The sequence below is a fragment of the Phragmites australis genome, chromosome 12 (genome assembly GCF_958298935.1).
Source record: "Phragmites australis chromosome 12, lpPhrAust1.1, whole genome shotgun sequence".
Lineage (NCBI taxonomy): Eukaryota > Viridiplantae > Streptophyta > Magnoliopsida > Poales > Poaceae > Phragmites > Phragmites australis.
The window spans coordinates 32353667-32377110 of NC_084932.1; the positions used below are offsets into that span (position 1 = coordinate 32353667).

General features: G+C 41.8%; 3 protein-coding genes and 1 long non-coding RNA gene across 22 annotated transcripts; 1 reads left to right on the forward strand and 3 right to left on the reverse strand.

Annotated features, from left to right (window-relative positions):
- Positions 1–1629: 1629 nt before the first annotated feature.
- On the reverse strand, positions 1630–5699 carry LOC133887437 (uncharacterized). 17 transcript variants are annotated; one of them, XR_009903573.1, is made up of 7 exons: positions 5329–5696; positions 4769–5235; positions 4407–4443; positions 3535–4320; positions 2424–2566; positions 2087–2264; positions 1631–1950 (listed from the first exon to the last, which is right to left on the reverse strand). It is a non-coding gene; the product is annotated as an uncharacterized LOC133887437 (long non-coding RNA). The 17 variants fall into 17 exon arrangements; XR_009903574.1 differs by having other exon boundaries at positions 1633–1950; positions 4994–5235; positions 5329–5695; XR_009903571.1 differs by having other exon boundaries at positions 1636–1950; positions 3535–3596; positions 3823–3875; positions 4165–5235; positions 5329–5694.
- A 266-nt stretch (positions 5700–5965) lies between these two features.
- Positions 5966–12935, forward strand: LOC133886820 (GDT1-like protein 2, chloroplastic). 2 transcript variants are annotated; one of them, XM_062326675.1, is made up of 10 exons: positions 5966–6293; positions 8585–8744; positions 8836–9019; positions 9581–9628; positions 11055–11151; positions 11336–11496; positions 11687–11752; positions 11866–11916; positions 12023–12127; positions 12583–12935. In XM_062326675.1, the coding sequence occupies exons 1-10, from the start codon at positions 5981–5983 to the stop codon at positions 12646–12648; spliced, it is 1251 nt and encodes a 416-aa protein (XP_062182659.1). In that variant the 5' UTR covers positions 5966–5980; the 3' UTR covers positions 12649–12935. The 2 variants fall into 2 exon arrangements, with proteins under 2 accessions (XP_062182659.1, XP_062182660.1); XM_062326676.1 differs by having other exon boundaries at positions 8585–8741.
- A 3001-nt stretch (positions 12936–15936) lies between these two features.
- Positions 15937–17301, reverse strand: LOC133886549 (uncharacterized). Its single transcript, XM_062326217.1, has 2 exons — positions 16173–17301; positions 15937–16089 (listed from the first exon to the last, which is right to left on the reverse strand). Exon 1 carries the CDS (start codon positions 17299–17301, stop codon positions 16216–16218), a length of 1086 nt encoding a protein of 361 aa, XP_062182201.1. The 3' UTR covers positions 15937–16089; positions 16173–16215.
- Positions 17302–17598: 297 nt separating this feature from the next.
- Positions 17599–19528, reverse strand: LOC133886994 (putative disease resistance protein RGA3). 2 transcript variants are annotated; one of them, XM_062326906.1, is made up of 3 exons: positions 18736–19528; positions 18037–18289; positions 17599–17965 (listed from the first exon to the last, which is right to left on the reverse strand). In XM_062326906.1, exons 1-3 carry the CDS (start codon positions 19516–19518, stop codon positions 17958–17960), a joined length of 1044 nt encoding a protein of 347 aa, XP_062182890.1. In that variant the 5' UTR covers positions 19519–19528; the 3' UTR covers positions 17599–17957. The 2 variants fall into 2 exon arrangements, with proteins under 2 accessions (XP_062182890.1, XP_062182889.1); XM_062326905.1 differs by having other exon boundaries at positions 17599–18289.
- Between the last annotated feature and the right edge of the window lie 3916 nt (positions 19529–23444).

Below are 23444 nucleotides of genomic sequence, written 5' to 3' on the forward strand. Positions count from 1 at the left end.
TTAAATGTATTTTTGGAAGAAGGAACATGATTCAACTTTACACGGTAACCGTTTGATCAACTTAAGTATACGGTGAAGATCGACTGAATCAGTCACAACTCTTACATTTTATAAGAGTAGATATATAGATCAAACACCTTATCCTATCTCTAATTGGGTGACCAGTCATGCTTCCAAATCTGTTTTATCCAAATGAACATACACCAACAATAGTCCAAGGGTGTAAATTGGTATTTTCCTTCCTTTTATTTGCGCAAAGTCAAGTATTATATTGCAGCTTTTTCCTGCCCTTTAAAAAAGAAATAATGTAGACCACCAGGGGAACCATCTTTTAGCGCGGTGGTGGAGTTGAAAAATTGAAGTGTGCAGCAGAGGTACGTAAGTTTCTAGGATTGCCCACCTTTAAATCAGCGTATTGTTCTTTTGTGCATTATTTACTGTTTGTACTCATCACGCTTTGAATTTTCAGCGTATTTATCTACTGTTGTAGAAAATTGTTTGTAATCATAGCGAAGTTTGGAACTGAAGGAACAAGTCTGAAGGATTAAGGTGGACTGTTGTTGAGTAATTCGGAACATTATTTTCCGAAGATCGGAGTCAGAACATTGTTTTGCAACCGTAATTCCATTGGATTGCATGTATGATGTAACTAGTATATGTCAGCACTAATCATGTTTCTGATTCTGTACTTTTCCAAATCTTAGCTGACTCAGGGGATTCTTTTTTTATTAATAAACTAACGCCCTTGACAGCAATAAGTTACAAGATAAGAATTATGCATATGGAATGTGACGATGGGTAAGTATAAAACTATCATATCTAGATTTTTTGATTTCCTATATTCTCAGGTATATGTTCATGCCTATAAAAGAAATCCTTAGACGTATAAAACCTATTCGTAAATATCCAGATATCTCGTAAGCAGATAAATTTATCTCTCTCTCATATATAGGGAGCTAGGAACCTGCGAAAGAACGCGTGATACAAGTCCATTCAGACCTACAAAAGCTTTGAACTCTCAAACCTTCTGTGTCCCCGATCTGCATCAGCAACCCTCCACGACTACGTACAAAGAGTCTCTCGACTAGATTTAGATCTATCTAGACTAGCTAAGAATCCCTTTAAATAGTCCCGGAGATCAATACAAGATAAATATGATGTATAAATTTCTATATGTGATGTGTGATTCAACTATAGAAAGTATCCCTCAATTCATTTATAAGTTCGTAAGATCGACAGTTCACAAATCATCGATAACTAATGTCGTCCATGAGGAATATTGTTGAGGAACAGATAGGCTATGATAGCGCAAAACAAAATTTTATACCGTGTTCAACCAGAAAACCATAAGATCGTGTACAATAAAATTTGCCTTTTTGTTTCTCATTGTACAAGTATTCCTTTAAGTTGAATTTTTTAGAGAGCTAGATTATAATATCCTCTACACCATACATTTTTCCCCCCAAAAAAATATGACTATTTCGATAATGTTTTAAATTTTGAGAGCAATAGAATGTTGAATTTTTTTTAACCTGACCTATCACCTACTGGAAGGGCTGTCACCCTTTCAGTAGACGACAATAGCCTAAATTTGCAAAATTTTCAACTATAAGCCTATTTTTGTAATTTTGGATTTTAAAAATAAAAAAATAAAAAACTTCCAGTCTAGGGTTGAACTATATGGGGATAAACATTGAGTTCTAATGTTCCATATAGTGACCAATGGACTATCAGTTGAGTTGTTTGACCTACTTTTATTCTATATGCTATTAAGTCAGACATGTTTTTGTTCTCATTCTGCATGTCCCGCTTCATTCGGAGAGTTGCTGCGCCCTCAGCGATCAACCCATGCCGCATGTCTTCAAATAATTTCAACGACTCTTCAATTGGCTTATCCCTCCATGGACTATTCATCTTCTTTCCCCTGTACTCGTTGATTTCTTGTGCGGTCTTGCAAGCATATACCAATAAGCATGTACACATTTTATTTCTCAAGGACTCAACAGCAATATTCTTCTCCTCATGATGACAGTCTAAACTTCATTCACTTTTGGATCAAACAATGTACAGGAGAGGTAGAAAGTACCTGGTGATTTACATAGGCTAGCCCTTTCCGTATTAACTTAACAGCATGCTCATACAAAGCTTGGAAATAGTCACTCGTGTGTGTTACTTTGTACGGCTCCAATCCCATCCAATGGACGATTTCCTGAATGTGGTCTATGTATTTGTTCTTTTCAGCTTCTAGAGTTGTGTCATCAAACCTGTTGTTCAAATATTTGTGTTAACCTCTTATGATTGAAAAAGCCAAACGAACAAACTGGTCAGGGTGCTTACAAGAGCCATAAGCATAACTTGTCGATATGAGAGAACAACAGAGCGCAAAAATGAGATATGGATCAAAACAACTTTGAGTCAATTACCTTAAAGTTTTCCTCTGGCTAGGGAAATATAGTGTAAGGGTTCAATTCCTTCCAGATGGCGGGACAACAGTGGTTATTGTAACTCTTTTTTTCCCCTGCATTTTACAGGAACCATAACTTCAATGGTACATCAGCTCGCCAACCTGAAGGAGTTCAGAATTCCCAGTTTATGACTTTTTGCAAGTATTAGAGGTTACAGGTAACTTCTTAGAAGAAAATAAACTTGGGCAAGGTGGGTTTGGTCCTGTATACAAGGTAAGAGAGAGAAAACACATGCTTTGGCATACATAAAGAGAAAAACATATCAAACCATGTTGTGAAATAGTCTTATCCCCCGATTAGGATGCCAGATTTTTTTTTTCCCTACTTCAGAATCATTTCCTGCAAAATTCCTATGAAATTTTCCAAACATGCCCTTAAATGTAATGAAATCAAAAACGTTGATCGGTTTCTTTTGAACTTCTTTTTAGGGCCGGCTTCTTGATGGGTTGGAGATAGCTGTTAAGAGACTTGCTTCACATTCAAGGCAAGGTTTCACAGAGTTCAAAAATGAAATCCAACTCATAGCCAAGCTCCAGCACATAAATCTGGTTAGCCTTTTGGGATGCTGCTCCCAAGGAGAGGAGAAAACACTAATCTATGAATATTTGACTAATAAAAGCTTGGACTCCTTTATTTTTGGTACTACTTATTGCAACATCATGGTACATATCATGGCTTCTAATGATGTTTTTCACTAATATATCTATAGAAATATTCACTCCTATTATTGTGAAGCTCTTCTAAGCAAACAAAATGAAATAGGTATATACCTATGTGAACTAAGGTTCTCCTAAGTCCAGAGAACTAATTCAAATTATTGTGCTATAAACGAAACATAGGTATATCATTAGAACCAAGTGTATATCTATAGCAATACCTGCCTCGCATTAAGTGCCACAATCACTAATTTTTTGCTAGTTTTATATTGTCAGCTTCTGTCTTCGGACCAAGTGTATCTGCAAGCCTCTTATTGATTTCCTCATGTACAAGGAGAATTTGCAAATATTCAAACCAAATGAAAGGCAGCCCAAACAAATCGAGTGTTTTGCATAGATATTTTTTTTTGCACCTTTATCGGCTTAGCATCACTCCACAGATGCCTTTTCCTAACCTGTCCACATAGGTTACCAACTGAGAAAAAAGGGCAGAATTAAGGATTAGCTCCCCTGGGTCATCCATCAGTGGATTATTAAATTAAGAACTAAGCACATATTGATTTAATCAGTATGTTAAAAAAACAGCAGGCACATGATGCAGATTGTGGATCATAAATTTGTCCGTAATTTATCATGAGAGTTGAATTGGAAGCCAAACTATTTACGTGATACCGTTACTCCTTTATAGCTTCTATATTCACCTTTAGAACCTCATTAACAGTTGATTTAATCTCCTCAATAGAAACAACGACACCTGCAGGCACAACATGCTGGCCTAGTTAAGAGTGATCAATTGTGACATGAACTGAGAATAAACTACTTCCAGAAAAAAGTGTCCTTTTCATATCCGATCATCATACTTGTAGATGAAATAATTATACTCTAAGCATCCAGTGCTTAATTGCAGTGGATTAAGTGAACGGGAATAGAGAAATTTTACTTTCATCTGAAATATGGAGAAGTAAATCAGATAGAACAAAAGAAGACAAATCTGAGGTGGACCAAAACCAAAAACATAGATATGTAGGACAGAGATAAGTTACCTTTGATCTTTTTCCTATTTGTAATTGTTGAGGCAATATCCATATCCATTAAATGAGTGTTATAGCATGCATGTAGGGCACAGCTCAGCACTAAACTAAATTGCCAAGAGTTGCAACATAACAATGTGGCCAGCTTCCTTAGGAGCACCTAATGCACTAACAAATGGAACATCATGTGGATTATCTGGATATTGCAATTTGCAGCACAGACTAAATGCTGTAAGCGTGGCAGGATGTCGCACCTGTGTATCTTCACACCGCAATTAATGTGCCGGTGGACTGAAAGAGAAATGTACTGATCAGAGTAAAAACGGGGCATTTTCAGTATATACCTAGTGCTGTACTGAGTACAGTCATGAGATGGCGAGATAATAGTCTGCCTTAGAAGAACTAGAAACATTGTTGAAGATGTAATTTGTGAGTTTTATTTCTTTCTGAGGATCATATTTGCTTATGTAAAACTATTTTGATGCTGTTGTGGCCCTTTTGGAGTTTTACGCATCGTCCCCTATAACACTTAAAACGAAAATCTTTATTGCATAGGATGTTTCTTGCTGCCGAAATAGAAGAAGTACTACATAACTTGAGAACACAAATCACAGACCTTGATCACTGATGCAAAAGAAGCAGAGATATAGGGGAAGCAATTTTGGAAGCGGAAAATCGGGTAACCCCACTGAAACGGACAGGCAAACCTGACCCTGCTCGAAGCAGAAGTTCAGAGCATGCCCAATCAGATCAGAGCAACCCAATGCAAAATTGAAAAGTGAAGGGAACACATCAACAATCTGTGCACTGATTAAGCATGAAGCGTTGGCAATTAGCCTACCGAGGTGAGCCCTGGATGATCCAAGATCGATCGGTGCGGCAGCTGAACTGCGTCACGGGGCCCCTTTCGTTGAAGGCACCGGCCGCCGTAATTATCTCGGCGTAGATCCACACGATCACGACCGTCACCAGCACGACGCACTGGCCGAGCACGAAGCTCCCTTCTGCGAAGAAATGGGCGGCGTACGGCAGGGAGGGCAAGAAAAGTTCAGTATTTCATAGCGAATAGGGTATGGCTGTCGTCTGCTGCATAGATACAAAAACGACGATAGTAGGGTACTAATGTACGCGAAATCCCACATTCACCATGGCACCACCAAGAGGAAGGGGCGTTACCTCGCGTGTGCGCGCCCGCGGTGAGGGAGACGTGTGCGAGCGAGGAAGGAGGGGGCACGCCGCGCTGGCGGGGGTTGTCGAGCGAGGACGTGGGAGCGGCGGCGGCGGGGAGTGGGGTGGCCATGGGAAGGCGGAGGGGATCACGACCCCATTGTTCTTATCGTGGATTAAAAATAGATATTTAAACCATATAATCATACATTTTTAGCTTACAAATTTCAGATTTGCATGTATAACTGGCAAACAGCTCCTTAGATATAGAAGATGGATGGTGTTAGGATGGAGAAAATCATAGCTAGCTGTGAGAGGATAGCATCAAACACAGGGAGCAAAATTATACACGGTCCATAATTGAAGCTATTGTTTGATCTTCCGTAGTTTCTCATCCTCTTCATTTTGAGTGAGGGGAGTGTTTAGTTGTAAGAACTCTGTTCTTCTTCAACGAATGGTAGAGCTACTGCTCCCTTTTCGGAAAAAAAAAAGATTGAAGCCATTCCACGTAATAAACGCTGGCAAAAGAAAATACTTGTGACGATGAACTGACAAATATATATATATATATATATAATTGCACCTTGTAGATAAAAACAATAGTGCAGAACAATGGGAGGTACCAAACTAAATGATGCGGAAGCAAAATAGGTGGGCACCCATGGGGCCTACCACGGGTAGCAGGTGGTCCCACTTGGCAGCCTCACGCCCTACCAGTCTCTTATCCCCATTCCGCCACGCTGCTCTGCTCCCCGCCGCGCCCGCCATGGCGCCCTCCCCCTCCTCCTCGCTGCCGCCTCCCCTCCCCGCCAAATTCTCAAACCCACCTCCCCGCCTCCTCCCGCTCCCCCGCAAGGCGCCGGCAGCCGCCGCGTTCGCACCTCGCCCGCTCCTCCTCTCATTCCCCACTCCCGCGCCCGCCCGCCGCCTCGCCGGACTCCGCGCCAAGCGTCTCGCCCTTGAGCTCCACATCGGTGAGTGGCTCCATCCGGTTGCCCCTTTCCATCCCTTCCTGCTCATGGAAAGTAATTTGGTAATTTGAATTCGGACCGTGCCGCGGTGGTCGCCATTGCTGTGCGCTCCAAGTCGCAAATTCGCGAGTTTGGGCTCGCGCCTTCTCCTCTTACTAGCATTTGCCTTTTTTTTTTTTACGGAACGGTGATAGATTGATATGGCCGGGGTCAAGCATTTCATTTTCACATGTGATTCACTATCTGCACTTCTAGAGCACAGCGTGTAGTTCAGAGTAGTCCAGATTCAATGTTGTGGAATACCTAAATGTTATGTCAAGACTCAAGACTCAAGAACCTCCCCATCCCATGGTGGCATATCAACAATTTTCCCCATTTCAAGTAGGCTGCTACAACTAAAATATAGGCTAAAACTTGTAATTTGTTAATCAACTACAAACAATCATTTTTATTTTGGAGCAATAACTACCAATTATCATAATCAAGCGAAGAAGCGACGGCATCTTCTAGCTACAAATAACAAACTGTACAGCGATCCCGAACCAATGTGCTTCCACCATCCTTCTCTCAGGTAAGTTCCATGAAGCATCCCCAATCTGCAACTCCACCATCTCCCGACCCCCAATCCCTAATTCTCTGCATCCCCGAATCGGTGGTGGCCGACGCAAGTGGGCAGCACTAGGCAGGCCACAGGTGGGCGAGTGGGTGTCAGCAGGTGCGAGTGGGCGGCCAGTGGGCCAGCGGCCTTGCGGCGCGGGCGAGTGGGCAGTGAGCCAGTGGCCAGCGTGAGTCGAGTCGGCAAGTGGGCGGTGCCCGGTGGCGCACAGGCGGCGAGGCTGAGGCAAGCCCCAGGCCGCACTCGGCAGCAGAACAGATCAAGAACAGGCTAAACAACAGAAGAACAAGAACCGCAGAACACTAGAACCGGAAGGCATAAAATGCAAATACTGAAATACCCATTTCTAATTTGTCTCCTGAAGGAGTCAGCTAGATATGAATATATTTATATATGATAGATCATAGATATGACAGTTAAACTAGCCGATTGTTTGTTAAGCACTTACGCCTAGCCCTCCCTAACATTTTTGTGCTAGATCCACCCATGTGTAGAATATCTAGAGGGAAGGTGGCGAGAGACTCATTGCTTTTGGTTAGAGCCAACAAAGAGAGTGCTCAACAGATACAACAGATTCTTGATGCATATGAAAGAATATCGGGGCAAGTAATTGATTAACTGAGATAAGTCTCACATGAAAGTTACCACGTGTAAGCTGAGAAATTTAGTAGGAGAGAAAACTTTTTGAATTCTTTGTTGCAACTGGTATAGTAATTTTGACTAAAGCATCAAATTCACAGAAAAACTGAAGTTCCTCTGCAAAGTGTAAATAGAGAATCCTGGGGCTCCGCCTTCTTGTGATCTTCTTGGATTTAGTTGTATTTTTAATGACTTAAATGTTCCCTACGGAGAATTTTAGTTTCATCATGCTGTTTCAAGCTGGATTCTAAGGAATTGTTGCAGTAATACTTTAACAACTACAATATGCTCTACATTGAGACCGCACAGATCTGAAGCTGTAACAATAAGTGGTGTGTAAAATGTGACATTGATGTTAGATGTATACATAAATGCACTGTAATTACCTAATAGTGCAGGGTATTTCTTGCATATGTGTATAGTTGTGCATCTTCGCCTTTGGGGCTTGGAATACATTTGAGTTGCATACTAATACTTCTTACAGTTGAGAGCTGACTATTGAGTATTGTGGTAGCAAGAATTTATTCATCAAGAAAAGGATTTTATGTCTTGTAGATTTAGACAAGATAAATATAGAAGTATTCTCATCTGTTTTAGTAATCCTGTTTTGGTCACCTTCTGTTCAATATACAAACAATTCTTATTCATGATTTCTTTTTTTTTGCGAATCAAGTACGAGGTGCCCATTTTTCTTTGTGAGTCTTTATGATGAAGGTGATCATATTTTCCTTGTGACACCAACTCTAAATGGCATACCCTCCCATGTGCGTTTATGACAAAGGAAACTTACTCTGTTTGACATTTTGGTGGCTATTTAAAATCGGCCCCCAACCTCCCTTCTACTTTCTACTTTGTATATAGCAGTTAGGTACCATAACAATAAAATCTTTCTGGATTTACTAAACATTCCTGTAACTAACTAGATTACATTGAAAGCATCTTTTGTTAGTGTAAGGGCTTCCCATTGTATTAGGTCTCTTGTTCGATTTTGTTCAGGTGTGGTTGTATGATTTTAGTCACATTGTTTTCATTTTAACAGTAAGATGTGGGTTGCTATCATGGTTGAAACCAACAAAGCATGATGTTAGAGTACAAACATCCAATGTAAATGTTGGTTCTGGGAGCTATGAAGCAGACGAAGCAGGTAGCCGTGGAGAACATTTAGATAATTCTGCTACCAGAAATTCCAACAAAGCGTCGTGAGTGCTCATACTCCACTTCCTTCACTTCGTTTTCATGCCAACCTCTTGTAAATTGCACTGAACTTCTAATCTTGGCAATGCATGGCAGAACAAAACCACTTTCAGGATCTCGTTACCCGCAATCTATTGGTGCTGTGATTCTTCTGTGCGCCCTGGCATCTGCTTTTATTGTTTTCTCTAAAGGACAGCCATCTGCAGTTGTAGCTATGCTAGCAAGGTCTGGTTTTACGGCAGCATTTACACTGATTTTTGTATCTGAGATTGGAGACAAGGTATATAACCCTTTTCTGCTGGCCTTTTTCTCATCCGGTCCTTCTAGATTCCTTGCATTGTATCTCTTCGCCTTCTTTAGAGGACACATTTGCACCTCATCCTAAATTTCTCCATAGTGCAAGGAAGATATTAACAACATACTTGGAGTTACTAATTTCACAGAGCAAACTGAAGTTTTCAGATTTTCCACATTATTTTGAGTTTCACTCGTAGGAGTAGAGTTCACCTACAGTTTTTTGTTGTCAACATTCTTTGAGGTTTTTCTTCTAATTCGATATGTCTGAAGTCTAGAGTTAGCTTGATACATGATCAGACCTTGGTTTGTAAAGTACATGAAGCTTAGCAGCATGCAGTTTCATCTACAGTGTGATAATAACTTATTATATTTCAAGAATTGAGAAATTAATTGTCAACTCAATAAGACTGAATTGCAGTTGTGATAACAACTATCTGCTTTCATTGCATTTTTGTATTCATTTATATTAGTTGAAGCTTATGTTATGTCTATGCACTTAAGTAAACCAAGGAATTTGATCAGGTTGACCCTTCTGTCATTGCAGACATTTTTCATTGCTGCACTACTCGCCATGCAATACCAGAGAGCATTGGTATGTTGGAATCCTGGAAATTTAATATTTGTCTAACTTTATTGCCTAATTATATGATTTTCCCTATTTGCACATCACTGGATTTTTCTTTTTTCCATGGTCTGATCCTTGATGGAGAAAATTGTATACGTCACTCTAAAGTGCATGAACTTCAGTAATAAAAATACCATTATGCCACTCCAAAACTAAAAACTACAAATGTGACACCCATAAGTTGTAGATCTTATGCTTTGCATTAGTGGGAAAATGTAAAAGACTCTTGGATCCATTTTATTAGATTCTCTTGAATATTCTAATGCCTAGAACTATTGGGGGAACGGGTCGGGTAGGCTAGCACAAATTAAAATTTTCTACCACGTTCAACCAGGAAGCTATACGAGTAAGAGATCATAGATAATTATCACTAGACATGCAGTCTAGCGGAAGAAGAGTTGGAGTAGCCAATCCAACTAATCACACATCGATGTAATAGGAGTCGTTGATCAATCCCACGAATTAGATCGTCTCCTCCAGCCGATCTCTTCATGCGGTAGTCGTTCATCGCATTGTGGATCATCCTCAACAACGCAGATCAGCATAGGACAGGTGGCGATGGCGCAGATCAGCGCTCTAGTGGGGGCATAGGCCAGCGCGACTACTAGTATCCACACGTTCAAGGTTTGAACTCCATGGGTCAGTGTGCTAACATTAGTGGCTATGGTTTTTTGTGGTGGCTAGGGTTTCAAGGTTGTAGATGTGTTTCACCCCCAAGTCCCCACCTCTCTTTATATAGAGCCAAGTGAAGAATTCCTACATTAGAATCCCATTAGGACTCTAAACCCGTCACCGGTCACTATCCAAAATAAACCATGTCGCGGATCCAAACTAGTTAAGAGTGTGTCCCTACAGGTTCTTGTATATTTGGTCATGACCCAAAAACTCCTTTCTGAACCACAAGTCAATAGTGGTCTCTAGCGGTACATATTGACCCCTGAATACACATAAATATCATATCGGCTAAACCTGTGATATACTCTCTATTGGGACATATTAACCCCTGAATACACACAAATATCATATCGACTGAACCTGTGATATACTCCCTATTAGGGCATGATGACTCCTAAGTTTATCGGCTGAACCTGTGATATAGACATATCAATTCCTTTCCCTCACGATACCGATCAAGCTTTGGGGGAATGATACAGTGACATCTTTGTCCACAACTTCATACTACAAAATTATCTTACTGGCATATATATGAGAATAGTGTTGCAGTAATGGTGGTGGCATTTTGTAGCACTCCAAAGCCATGGCAAAGAAATACACACAAATATTCTCTTATTAATGATATGATTTGCCTTCTGTTTTCTCTTCTATAGAATTATATATATATATTCAACAAATGTTTGAACATTGGTATCTTTGTGTGAATTTTATGCGGCAGGTTTTACTTGGGTCAATGACTGCTCTTTCCTTGATGACTATCGTGAGTGTTATAATTGGACGGATTTTCCAGTCTGTACCAGCACAGTTTCAAACAAGTTAGTATGAACTACTTTATTCCTTCAGCACATCAATTTATTCTGTTTTGAAAGGAACTAGTCATGCTTTTTATGGTACTATCTGTAATATACATTTTTGTTCTTCTTTCTACAGTTGTGCTTACTTTCGATAAGTTTCTCAAATGCTAATGACATACTTAGTGAAACCATGGTGTTTCTGCAGCGTTACCCATAGGAGAGTATGCAGCAGTTGCTCTGCTTGCATTCTTTGGTTTCAAGTCAATAAAAGATGCATTGGGACTTCCTGATAATACAAATGGAAACCTTCAGGGAAACTCTGAAAGTGGGGAACTGGCTGAGGCTGAGGAGCTTGTCAAGGAGAAGGTTGTGCTTGTCCTGGTTGTGTCTCTGTTGAGAATTCTCGACAAAAACTATAATAATTTGCTTTTACATTATGCACCTGAAAAGCGGGTGCCAATATGCAGTGACACAACCAAATATTTGAAGTAATGAAAGAAGTTTCCACCCTTTTCTCTGGTCTTTATGTACTGAAGTTTATTCTACTTTGTTACAGGTTTCTAAGAAGCTCACCAGTCCTCTTGAGGTCCTTTGGAAGTCTTTCAGTCTTGTTTTCTTTGCGGTAAGTTGTTTATCATGCTCTGAGTAAATTTTTCTTAAGAACATTTAGGAGCTTGGTCTATAGATCCTATCAAACAACCACCTTATTGCTCGCCAAATGTTATGTACCCGTAGGAGTGGGGTGATCGCTCTATGCTGGCTACAATTGCTTTAGGTGCTGCACAGGTATGTTTGAGGGTTGAGATTTGTTAACAGCATTCAAACTGTATTCGCTTGTTGATTATTCGATTTTGCTTGTGTAAACATATAACGAGCTATCTTATTTTTGTAGTCTCCTTTGGGCGTTGCCAGTGGAGCCATAGCTGGACACTTGATTGCAACTGCCCTTGCTATTGTCGGGGGAGCATTCCTTGCCAACTACCTATCTGAGAAGCTGGTAAGACAACTAAAAGTCCTATGGTCATCTAAGATCTTCTGTGTAACATGACTAACTTGTCAACGTGCATGTGGAATCTTTGTTGCCCATGAACTCAAAGAGCATCATATATTGTAGGCCTACTGAAATATTAAATTAAACTATAAATTTGATGGGTAGAAAATTTTTATTGTACTACTTCAATACGAGCAATAGTTTCATCTTATAACATGTATCTTGTGCGGACACTGAGTGATGACTCCAGATCTGCGAAACTGTTACTTTAAGCAGTACAACAAACCGGTGTGGATTTTAATGCAGCTAATGTTAGATAGAAAGCATACGGCATACCGCTACTTTTGCTCTCTTGTTCTGATCTAACCATGAATGCTTTAGCTTATTGCGATTAGCTTGTTGTGCATCCTTTTGAGAGTTCGATATAAGATTGTGACTTACATGAAAGTACATTTTGCCAGGTTGGCCTGCTAGGAGGAGTATTATTTTTGCTCTTTGCTGCAGCAACGCTTTTCGGGGTATTTTAGTCTGTGTGAAGAGTTGCGGCTAGGAAAAGATTTTGCAGTAGCAATTTGGTATCCTGTTTTGGAGCTGAGGGGCGAAACCAAGCAGGCCTGGCAACCTTGTATGTAGCTAGGGTCCTTTCCATGAGATGATTTTGATCTGCATACTTTCCAAGTTTCTACTAGATTGAAAGTCATATTATCATATACGGACAGTGTGCACATGTTAGCATTCAGTAAATTTATTAGATTTGTTTGAAGGAAAATTACAGTTTTGGTTTTTGAACTAGTATTGAATGTTGTGTTTTTTTTACTTCATGGGAGAATAAGTGAAGAACAAAAATGTAAATCCCATAAGTGTCTCAAAATAGATTGGAGAAATCACACAACATTGGTGTTTCGTTTCAAAAAATGGAAGCTCACCTATGTTCCAAGTTTGCTAATTAACAACATTTGCTCCTCTACATGTGCAACCCAGTGGAGATCATCACAAGGATCTAGGATTGCACAGAACTAATATGATATGTATAGCTCATAGGCTACAATGCACGGATACTTAGGGAAGCTCGTGTATCGGTACCGATATGTATCCGACATCATACTCTTCTGATACGTGTTGGACAATTATATGTTATTTCCCTAATTTCAAATATTGATGGACATTTCTGTAACATTTTGCTGACACCTTTGAACCCTTAGCTCCTCATTCTACTCATAAGATTATGCCCGGGTTTCCCGTTGGGGGCGAAAATCTCGTCGTGAAGAGATTTTCGTTCCCTTCAGCGCTCCAACGGTTCCCCTTCACAGTTTTCATCACGAAGGGATTCTCATGGTCATTCACTTCAGGACGGGATTCTCTCTCCTTTCTTTTCGCGATTTTCCTTGAAGAGAAGTTGTTGGAGATGAGAGAAAATAAAGGGAATGAGAATATGGAAGAGAATTGGGAAGGAAACGAAATGAAGTGAATATGGTTGGAGATGGTCTAAGACCCTCCCTTTCTAGGTCACCTCCACTTGTTCCCTCCCTGTCTGCATTCCCTACTCAGCCCGGGAGGGGATGAGGATCCCCTGACGTTGTGCGCTGACGTGTGAGTCCGGCCCCACGTGTCAGCGACAAAGTCACCGTGACGTCGATGTCAAGGGATTCGGATCCCCCGAGAGGGAGGGGGGGGGGGGGTAGGCGGCAGCAGATAGAGTGGCCCACGTCATCTTATAGATCGTCTCATATATTACCACGTACTCAGACAAGTTGACAAATGACTTCTATAATGAATTGTGTATTTAGTTGACTTGTACTAAGCCTTTAATTTGTGCATAAATCAAATGAATGTCGTGAGTTGCTTGCCAACAATAACTCGTAGAATGTTGTAAGAGTAGTCTCGTAGCTCTAAATTTTAGCTTACGAGACTGTTGTTTTGTGAGACAACGACCTCTTTCTCACTCCTTTTCTCTTATTCACATCAACTAAAATCCTATGCGGCAACACATAAGACGGTATCATATTAGCATTTAATAAATTAATTAGATTTGTTTAAATGAATATTACTGTTTTGTTCTTTGAAATCTTTTGGATGAGGTGCTTGATTATTTTTACCTCATGGGAGAATGACAAAAGTAAATCTCATAAGCAAGTGTCTGGAAAAGGTCATGTTTCCGTTCCCCAAGGCAGATTGGAATTTTTTTACATATTGATGTTTCATTTAAAAAATTCCAAGCGCAAGTGTGCAAAAATATTGAAAGTTTGTTAATTAACATTTGCCCCTCTACATGTGCAACCCTGATCGTAGGATTGTACGATTCCATAGAATGTACGATTCCATAGAACCAATATGATATGGATTGATCACAGGATCAAAACCTTGTAGGAATGCAAGTAGGAACATAGTATTGACAACAGCTATATTAGAGCATCTCCAACCGAGCCCTCTTCTCACCCCCTATCCTATATTTGAGAAAAAAACGATAAAAAACGGTCTCCAACCGACCCCCTATCCGACCCCCTTTATTTGAGAAACCCTCAAATCTCATCCCTCACCCCCTACATCTAGGGACTCCTCATCCAACCCCTCATTTGGGAGAGAGGGGAGAGAGAGAGGGAGAGAGGGGGGAGAGAGGGGGGAGAGAGAGAGGGAGAGAGGGGAGAGAGAGGAGAGAGAGTTACCAAATATTAATAAAATAGAGGTGATTCGAATATAGGGGGTCAAATATGAGGGGTCGGTTGGAACGCGTTGAGAAATAGGGGATGGAATCTGAATGAGGAGTCCCTAAATAAGAGGAATAGGGAGTCAAATATGAGTAGTCGGTTGGAGATGCTCTTACTACCAAAATATGATATTGTCAATTAAAGTATGTTTTGTTAGTTAATATCCTTTCTTTTTTGCAGCATATAAACTATTTTGTTTTAAACAAACATTATCCTTGCTGACTTGGGCTTTTTGTCCAAATTTTAAAAATAAATTAAATTGGCAAATTTAAACCAAATAATTTTGCATCAATAATCTATTTTTAACTAAATGTAAATAGCCGCATAACTTTTAAGGTTTGCTCATCATTGATGTCAACTTCCGCATTTATTTATTTATGATACCTTTTTTTTCTATAATTAGGGGCATGATTTGAAAATTAGGAACATGGATTGTCCACTGTGTGGCAAGCCATCACCAACTACTAACTAGTGGTAACTGGTTCAAAACTAGCAAAGTGTATGCACCACTGGTATATATCAATGGGCTTGTCGAATTAGTGCAACTACACATTCAGGTTTGGATATCAATGGGAATGCTGTAGTAGTGGATGAATAGCAGTACAAAAACACTGCATTAGTGTCCAGACAGCTGTTCTTAGGTCAGAGCTTAGCACATTTGTCGCAAAACTTGGAAAGTAGATCACATGCACTTTGCTTTATGTAATTTTTTTATTTTAATTGCGTTGTTGGGACAAAGGCCCCCAATGGAGAGTAAAAACCACTAGGGATTTTAAAACCTGCTAATGGGAGGCCGCCGTAGACGGCTCCCACCTCCCTGCACTGCAGATATGATCCGTGGGTGCAGGTGCAGGGCAGATTCGCTTCGCAGCTGACTCCAAATCGGAGCTTCTTCGCGTCCTGGGACATCACCATCCGCCGGCGGAGGAAGAAGGACGACTTCCTCAACGACGTCGGCGCCGATCCAGTCCGGGGGAGCTCATCTGCGGTCCTCTCGCATTGCCGCCGTTTGGCTTCTCCTCGAGAGGGAATCTGCAACACGTCATTACATGAGACTGCACCACACGGAATGCTCATCATGAATACATAAGTTGTAAATCCACACCGGTGAAGCAGAGGCAGATCTAGCGAATCCCAGTGGGCCGGTGACGCCGTCGAGGGGGCGACGAACCGGTGGCGGCGAGAATCCCGGCCAGGCGAATCTCGCTCGCATCTCAGCGGCGGCGGGGCGCTCTGGACGCAAATCGCACGACGGAACTGACACTTAATATAGTAGAGATTACTGTTAACGAACAAACGGTAGCGCAGCTGGGTAGTAAGAGAAATAATGTATGTATAATAGTTACCTGAACATATACTTGAATCATCTTGGATCCAGCGGTGCAGCCATTAGTCTTCATCTTCTAGTTCATATATATTCCGCGTTCTGATATGGCTGATCTTGTCCCACTCGGAGGAGCTACCTGATGACAGTAAGGATTCACATAGCTTCTTGCCGCATCCCAAATCGAGATACCTTGGGTTTACACTTCGCAGGTATCCTGGAAGTGTCTCCATGGTGTTGTCCTGAAGCTCCATGCTGTCCAGTGCTGGGATACCTTCCAGCACCTCCAGGTTCGGGCAGCGGAGAATCCTAATCTTTTGCAACCTGGAGAGACCGCTGATCCTCTTGAGCTTGGGGCAGTCAAACACGTCAAGATCCACAACCGAAGGGAAGTTCTCCACGTATGTTAGGTTGATGAAGCCGTACAAGTTCAGTTCTGTGAGAGCATGCCTCCTTTTACCGTTGGCGAGCCCCGGGGGAAGGCGGCTCAATTTGCAGCTATCGATGTTGATACACTCGAGAGAAGGCATGGCCATGGCGTCTGCAGTCACATCCTCCCAGACCCACTCCTTCCATTGACTCAAGTCATCCAGTTGCAGTATCCTCAGTTTAGGAAAAGCTGCTGATGTAGCAGCGACGACACCTCCTTCACCCACTGCCAAGGAGGTGGACCCCATGAATTCAGGCCCAACACTCTTGATGGCTGGTGCACTTTTAATGATCAACACGTCCAAACTGGGGAGCTGACACAAACCACTAGGGAGATGGGTGCAGCAAGGTAAGTCATCCAGGTCCAAGTACCTCAAGCTCTCAAAGGCCGCTGTTGCTGGCGCCATCATCCAATTTGGTAGCCGGCGACCAAAGTATCCTCCTTTCATACCTAGATTCTCTATGCAGGATGGAGGGCAGAGGTTATTGAACACCTTCTCGATTGCTCTCTGCTGTTGCTGCTTCTCGATCTCATCCGTCAACCGCATGTATTTGTCGCTGCTGCAATGCAAACGCAAATAACTAAGGCGTCCCTTGCTGCTGATCGTGGCCTTTTTAGCCAACAAGCTAGCAGACACTTTTTCTAGGCCATGTAAAATAAGATACCTAAGCTGAGAAAGAGGCGCTATCTCATCCAAGCTGCACCAACTGCGCCCATCCATGTGTACCGGGAACCCATGAAGTGACCTCAAATTGGTTAGCCCACCAAACCCTTTGGGTACAACATTGACATTCGAGCCAATCACGCTAAGAGTTCTTAGATGCACAAGTTGTATAATGCCTCTAGGAATATGGTTCAAATTCCCACAGTAGGCAGTTGTAATGTGCTGCAGGAACTTCATCCTATAAATATCATCTGGCAGTCTAGATATATTTGTATATTCCATACAATGGTATCTTAGATGTCTCAACTAACACAAAGAGTCGACCAACCTATCACAATCTACACCTCTTATTGAAAGTACTCTTAGGCTAGACAAACTACTCAATGAATCACCAGGTTTAATTTTGATTCTGCAATTTATAATTAATGTTCTTACTGACTTTTGCTTTTGTAGAATGTCCCATTCTAGTTCTGATTTGGTTGATCCTATAGAGAGACGACGTACAAGGCTATGGCTACTACCACCAATAGCAGCAGCTTGTTCATCTTTGAACCACCACCAGTGATTCTTCTCTAGCCATAAATTCAGCAAAGGAGCGGACGACATCGTGCATGGTGCATTCGTATCCAGTGGTAGATGCTCTAGGTGTAGGTTCTATAAGATTCCTCGTGATTAGCTCCCGGTAGCACTCGGTTGCTACTTCTTCGAGTCGGTCATCTTCCTGAGGTTGAGGTTGGATGAATCCCTCACTGATCCACATGGGAATAACTTGATGCTGCCAAATACTTGTACCTTTTGGGAAAAGTGAGCAGTATAGGAAGCACTGCTTGAGCTGGGGAGACAAGTCCTGATAGCTCAAGTAGAGCCGATTGTCCAGGTCCTTAGGCAATCCGGCCACTGACCATGCAGGATTGTTCAAAACAGCCACCCACTCACGCTCGCTTTGGTATTTCGTGCTTAACATTCCTCCCATCACTTTGATAGCAAGCGGTAAACCACCACATTTTCTGATAATTTTCATCCCAACATCTTTCAGCTGATCTACCTACCAACAATATTTAAGATTAGTTATTGACAAATAATTTATTCATTTTCATTTAACACAATTATGAAACATAATTAATTAGTGTTTTCATTATGAAACAATGATACATAATTAATTAGTGTGGTAATATAAATGTGGGCAATGTGCCAAGTTAAACTTTCAATTTTGCAGTATGAATTAAATGGCGTACTAGGTCTAGGAGTGTTTTCAGCTTTCAAATAGTTATCATTTTCAGCTTCATAGGCATTATTTTTCACCAAATAGAGGTGAATGTAATACTCAACCAAATCGTTTGTTATTTATCAAAAAGAAATTAACCTCATTTATGTGCACAGACCACTGTATGTGGAGGGGAGTACTATTGAATGAATTAAAGGTAGAGTTAACCGATCGATTGCTTAATTGCAAAGAATAAAATTAAAGTCTAACGTGGTTATGAGACTAACCTGATCAGACGGCGGTGGCAGCTGTTTCTTGAGCAAGGACCAAGCGTCCTCTTCGTCGAGTGGGCTGACGTGGTGCTGGTGGAAGGAGGCTCGCATCCGTTGAGCCAGGTCTTCTTTTCTTGTAGTGATTAGGACCCGGCTCCCCGGTTGATTATGGCTAGCATTCATGATTGGGACATTAAGCACATCGTTCCATGCATTCTCACTCCACACATCATCCATGACCAAGAGAAACTTGCCCGTGGACAGGATGTTGGTGAGGGTCCGCGTGAGGAGCGACTTTTCTTGCCTCTCATCATGGTGTCCCTCTGCATGCTTGATTGCTGTCCTCAACAGATCAGCATCGTCGAAGTGCTGGGTGATGCTTAGCCATATCTTCATTTTGAAATGCTCTTGGATGGTTGTCTCTTTGAAGATCTTCTGGGCAAGGGTGGTCTTTCCCATGCCGCCCATGCCCACGATGGACACCACCTTGATGCTGTGGTTTTCATGGGTGATCAGCACCTGGACAAGCTCCTTTGTATCCTTCTCGATCTTCTCACCAACGATGTCCGATTCATTGAACTCTGATGTCATCTTCTGGGCGCTGGAGTGTAATTCAGCGTTAGTGGGCTTCATGGAACCGAGGTTGGTAATGAAGTTGAACTTAGCAGACTCGTTATGGATGTCATCCAGTCGCTGGTTTAGCTCCTTGATGCGGCTGCCAATCTTGTGTGCAAGCAAGGGATTATTCCACAGGCTGAAGAGCACTTGCTTTAAGAAACCAGGCAGCATCTCTTCCATCCTGCCGTAATTAGACTCCCTTCTCTTGTCAGCCTCGAGTTGACACAGGTCTAGGATGTCGGTAGCGTCGTACATGGCATCCTTGAGCTTCCTGACCCATCCTTGCACGCTCTGGTCGGTGATGCGCCTCCTCTCAGCATCAGCAAGGACGTCTTTGAGTTTTTCCATGTTGCCCTCAAGCTTCTTGATCTCGCCGGAGACACCCAACAGTACGTGCACCTCTTCTTCAGCCATGTCGGTGATCAGTTTCTTCACATAGGGTGCCAAGGCATCCAGGATGACTGCCATGACTCCAGTACGTCCTACATAAACAAGTAAATCATATATCACATCCGAATAATCACAACAGTCAAGGTAGCACTGAATCACCTTAAACTAAATCATAACAATTTGGATTGTCATCGATCACCACCATTGCTTCAGCCTTGGTTCTTGCCGTAAAAAAGTTAAAGCAATCAAAATCATTTCCGTCGTTAACTTTAGCTAAAGATTTTTACCAGTGCTAAAATGGAATTTCTTGTCACCAAGTAGGAAAGAACAATACTAATCAATTTACTAGAAGCTGCCTCTCTATTCTTTTGATGGAATGGCTAGCATTGCTAATAACAGGAGAGACAGAGCTACACTACGCATGTAAAATTGCTAAGCCAGTCAGACAAATTTCAACACGAAGATCGATGGCAAACAGCCAAAAAAAAGGCGAAAGAACAGCATGGTCGTTGCTTGGTACCTTGAAATATTTCGCCTTAAAGGATGTTATCAATTAGTACTTGGAACAAACGAGCGGCGAGCAGAGGGAGCCTTAAAGGATAATCCTGGAGCAGCTAGCCGTCTGGTGGTGGAGACTGGAGAAGAGGCAATCGTGATTCGTGAGGCCGTCCTCGTCTTATTAGGCCGGCTAGGCCGGTCTTCACCTACACGGTCGGTCCTGATATTTCGATGATTCAGAATGAGATTAAAAATATATTCTCATTAATATAAATTTTAAAATATTTATATAGCACAGTGACTCAAAGCAATAGTATTATATTTTTATATCAAACAAATAGCAGTTGCATGCATCATATAAAAAAATAGCATACCTCAGTACACTCCGGAGTCTGGACGCCGCCTACCGCAAAACGTCTATTTGTCCAGACCTAATTTTTTCAGTTTGCTTTTGAACTGGACGAGTTGTGGGCTTGTGACGAGCACAGAGCACAGCCTAATCAGCACAGAAGACAGAACACATATATCGTATACATATACATATGGACCCCTGGGTTTTGAGGGCCCGGAGTGACCGCCCTGCTCGCCCCCCCCCCTCCAGGGCCAGCCCTGTTCACCTACCGCTTTGCCACCTAGGTCATCTTGATCAAAGTCATATCTTCTTAAAAAAATAAAAAAGATACATTACTCTACTTTAGTAATCAAATGAATCTCAACCCATCATTGTTATTTTATAGCAAAGAAACTAAATGATCGGCTAACTAGAAAGCAGCTTATAGAGTAAATTTATGTAATGCTAACTTTCATGCAAAGCCCGAGCGAACGAATACTACTCCCTCCGATTACAAATGTATGTCGTTTTAGACTTATGCACGAGGATTAAGAAAGTAGATCAAATAACCTTGTTGTCTCTTATTTATTCTGTATTGGAAAAGATAACACATTTATTTGTGAGAGTGATAGTATTTATTAAATAAAGGTAAAAAAAGAACAAAAGAGAAAAAAGTATATAAAAGTTTGAAAATAATTTATACTTAAAAAATAGTTGAAACCTACATTTACAATTAGAAGAGTACCAGTTGAAACAAAATTAGGGAGGCCAGTCTTCACCTACCCTTGTTGCCGCCTACAAAGAAAATGCTAACACCATAATGTGTAGGACAACTAAATTCGCATTGGCAAGTTGCATGGTACGAATTATTAGCAAGTTGGCACGAATTATAAATAATAAGTACTATATATTTAAGCCACTGAGGAGGTTGCATATAGACTCGTAATGTATAACTCTTAGATGCAACAGCTATCTATATCGTTAGAGACGTTCTTAAAAGTCTGTTTGTTTAAACTTCTGTTTTTAGTTTTTTTTAAAAAATATTGTTTTTGATTTTTTTTGAAAAACTATTTTTGAAAGTATATTGTTGGTTTCAATAACAAATTTTTAGCTTCTCAGTACATATATAACTTTTAAAAAAACTACTCTTAGTCAACTTCTCAGCTTCTGATTTATTTTACTCAAAAATAGCTTTTAACTTCTCCAAAAATCAGTTCTCAATAAACCAATTTATTCTAGCTTCTAAACTTCTGACAGAAACAGAAACTAGAAATAGCTGAAAATAAACAGTCCCGTAGTAGCCAGTCAGCCCGTGCGTGCGTGCATTATTTAGGCATACAAAATCATTATGTATACTGATATATAATACATGTACAATTGATGTTATTATCATTTCATTTTGACCACCTTAATTAATTATATAAAAAGCCTGAAAAATTAGGCTAATCTGCATGTACACTAAAATGGAGGCAAGCATCGATCCCCTCTCTCCGCTGATCGATACTAGCTGCTCCCTTTGTTTATGTTTGTTTGCATCAATTGCGGATCTTGCTGTATAGTAGAATTTAATTTCTCTCTTGAAGCTCGGATCTCGAGTATGGATGGTCATTAACTCGATTGCTTGACTAGATCTAGCTACGTTTACTAATCGATCGATCACGGTGTGCGTCCCATTAGAAGACTTCCATCACAAATGAAGGGCCACATGATCGCTGATGGCGCGAAACTCATAGATACCCTGAGTTCTCCGACGACTCGAGCAGTCAAGTTTTGAGAGAGAGTGTTTGGGATCATAAACAGTGGTCTCTGAGTACTTGGTTCCTTAGGATAAAGAGAGGGCATATCCGAGAGAGAGTGCTCGGGACTGTGAACAGTAATACCTGAGCACTCACAGTTCCCCGAGGGTATGAGAAGTTCTTCGCCGGTGGTCCCCATAAGGGCTCAGCGGTGATGTGTCAGCTGGTGAGAGGTCCGATGCTATATTTAAGAGGACGCGTGGCCTGTCGCTTCCAACCACTCCCCCCACGCTTACTGTCAGTTCGTGCCACGGCCTAGCAGGGAGACGTGGGAACATTTAATGCACGGGTCCCATCGCGCGTCATCCGGCGTGCCTCGGGATAACATCGCAGAGCTCGAGGCACACCGCCTGCCGCCCTGCTGTGTCAGGCCTGCTCTGACCGGGCGGGCATGCGAGGCTGCTCGGTGGCTGCCCGGTGGGCCCTCCCTGCAGTACTCGCCGAAAAGCAGAATGATGACGAACAAGACCGGACGGGGGCGCGTTTTCAACCCTCTCCGTCACCTCGCGCAGCAGCCCATGATGGTTGCTTTTCATTTATGGCGTCTTGGAACTCACGCCATCCTTTTTGGCACGCTACCGCCCCAATGGGTATAAAGGAGGGGCGGGCTCCCCGGAGACGAGGACGAGTCTCTGAGAAGACGGAAGACATAGAGCACATCGGACGAACTCAGATCGACCGAAGAACAAGGAGCACGAAGCTCTAGACTTAGACAGATATTCTTGTAACACAGTAGATACTCAGAGAGACATTCTCAGAACATTTATAGCATATACACAGGAGTATGGTGTTACGCTTAGTGCGGTCCGAACCTGTCTAAAAATCCCCTGGGCATTTACTTCTTTCTGCATCCGATCATTCCACCCCACCTGCATCTCATTTACTCCCATTTATTTCACCTATGAAACGGATTCAAAATCATCCCCCTGACTGAATCTCAAAGGGGTCCCTCCGGATCCCCGCTTGAGGAGTTCACCCTCTGACAGTTTCCTTTTCGGTTCAAGCGGAAGCAGTTTCCTATTAGGCTTAGCTTCGCCATGACAATCAACAAGGCACAGGGATAGACCATCCCGAACGTTGGCGTGTACCTC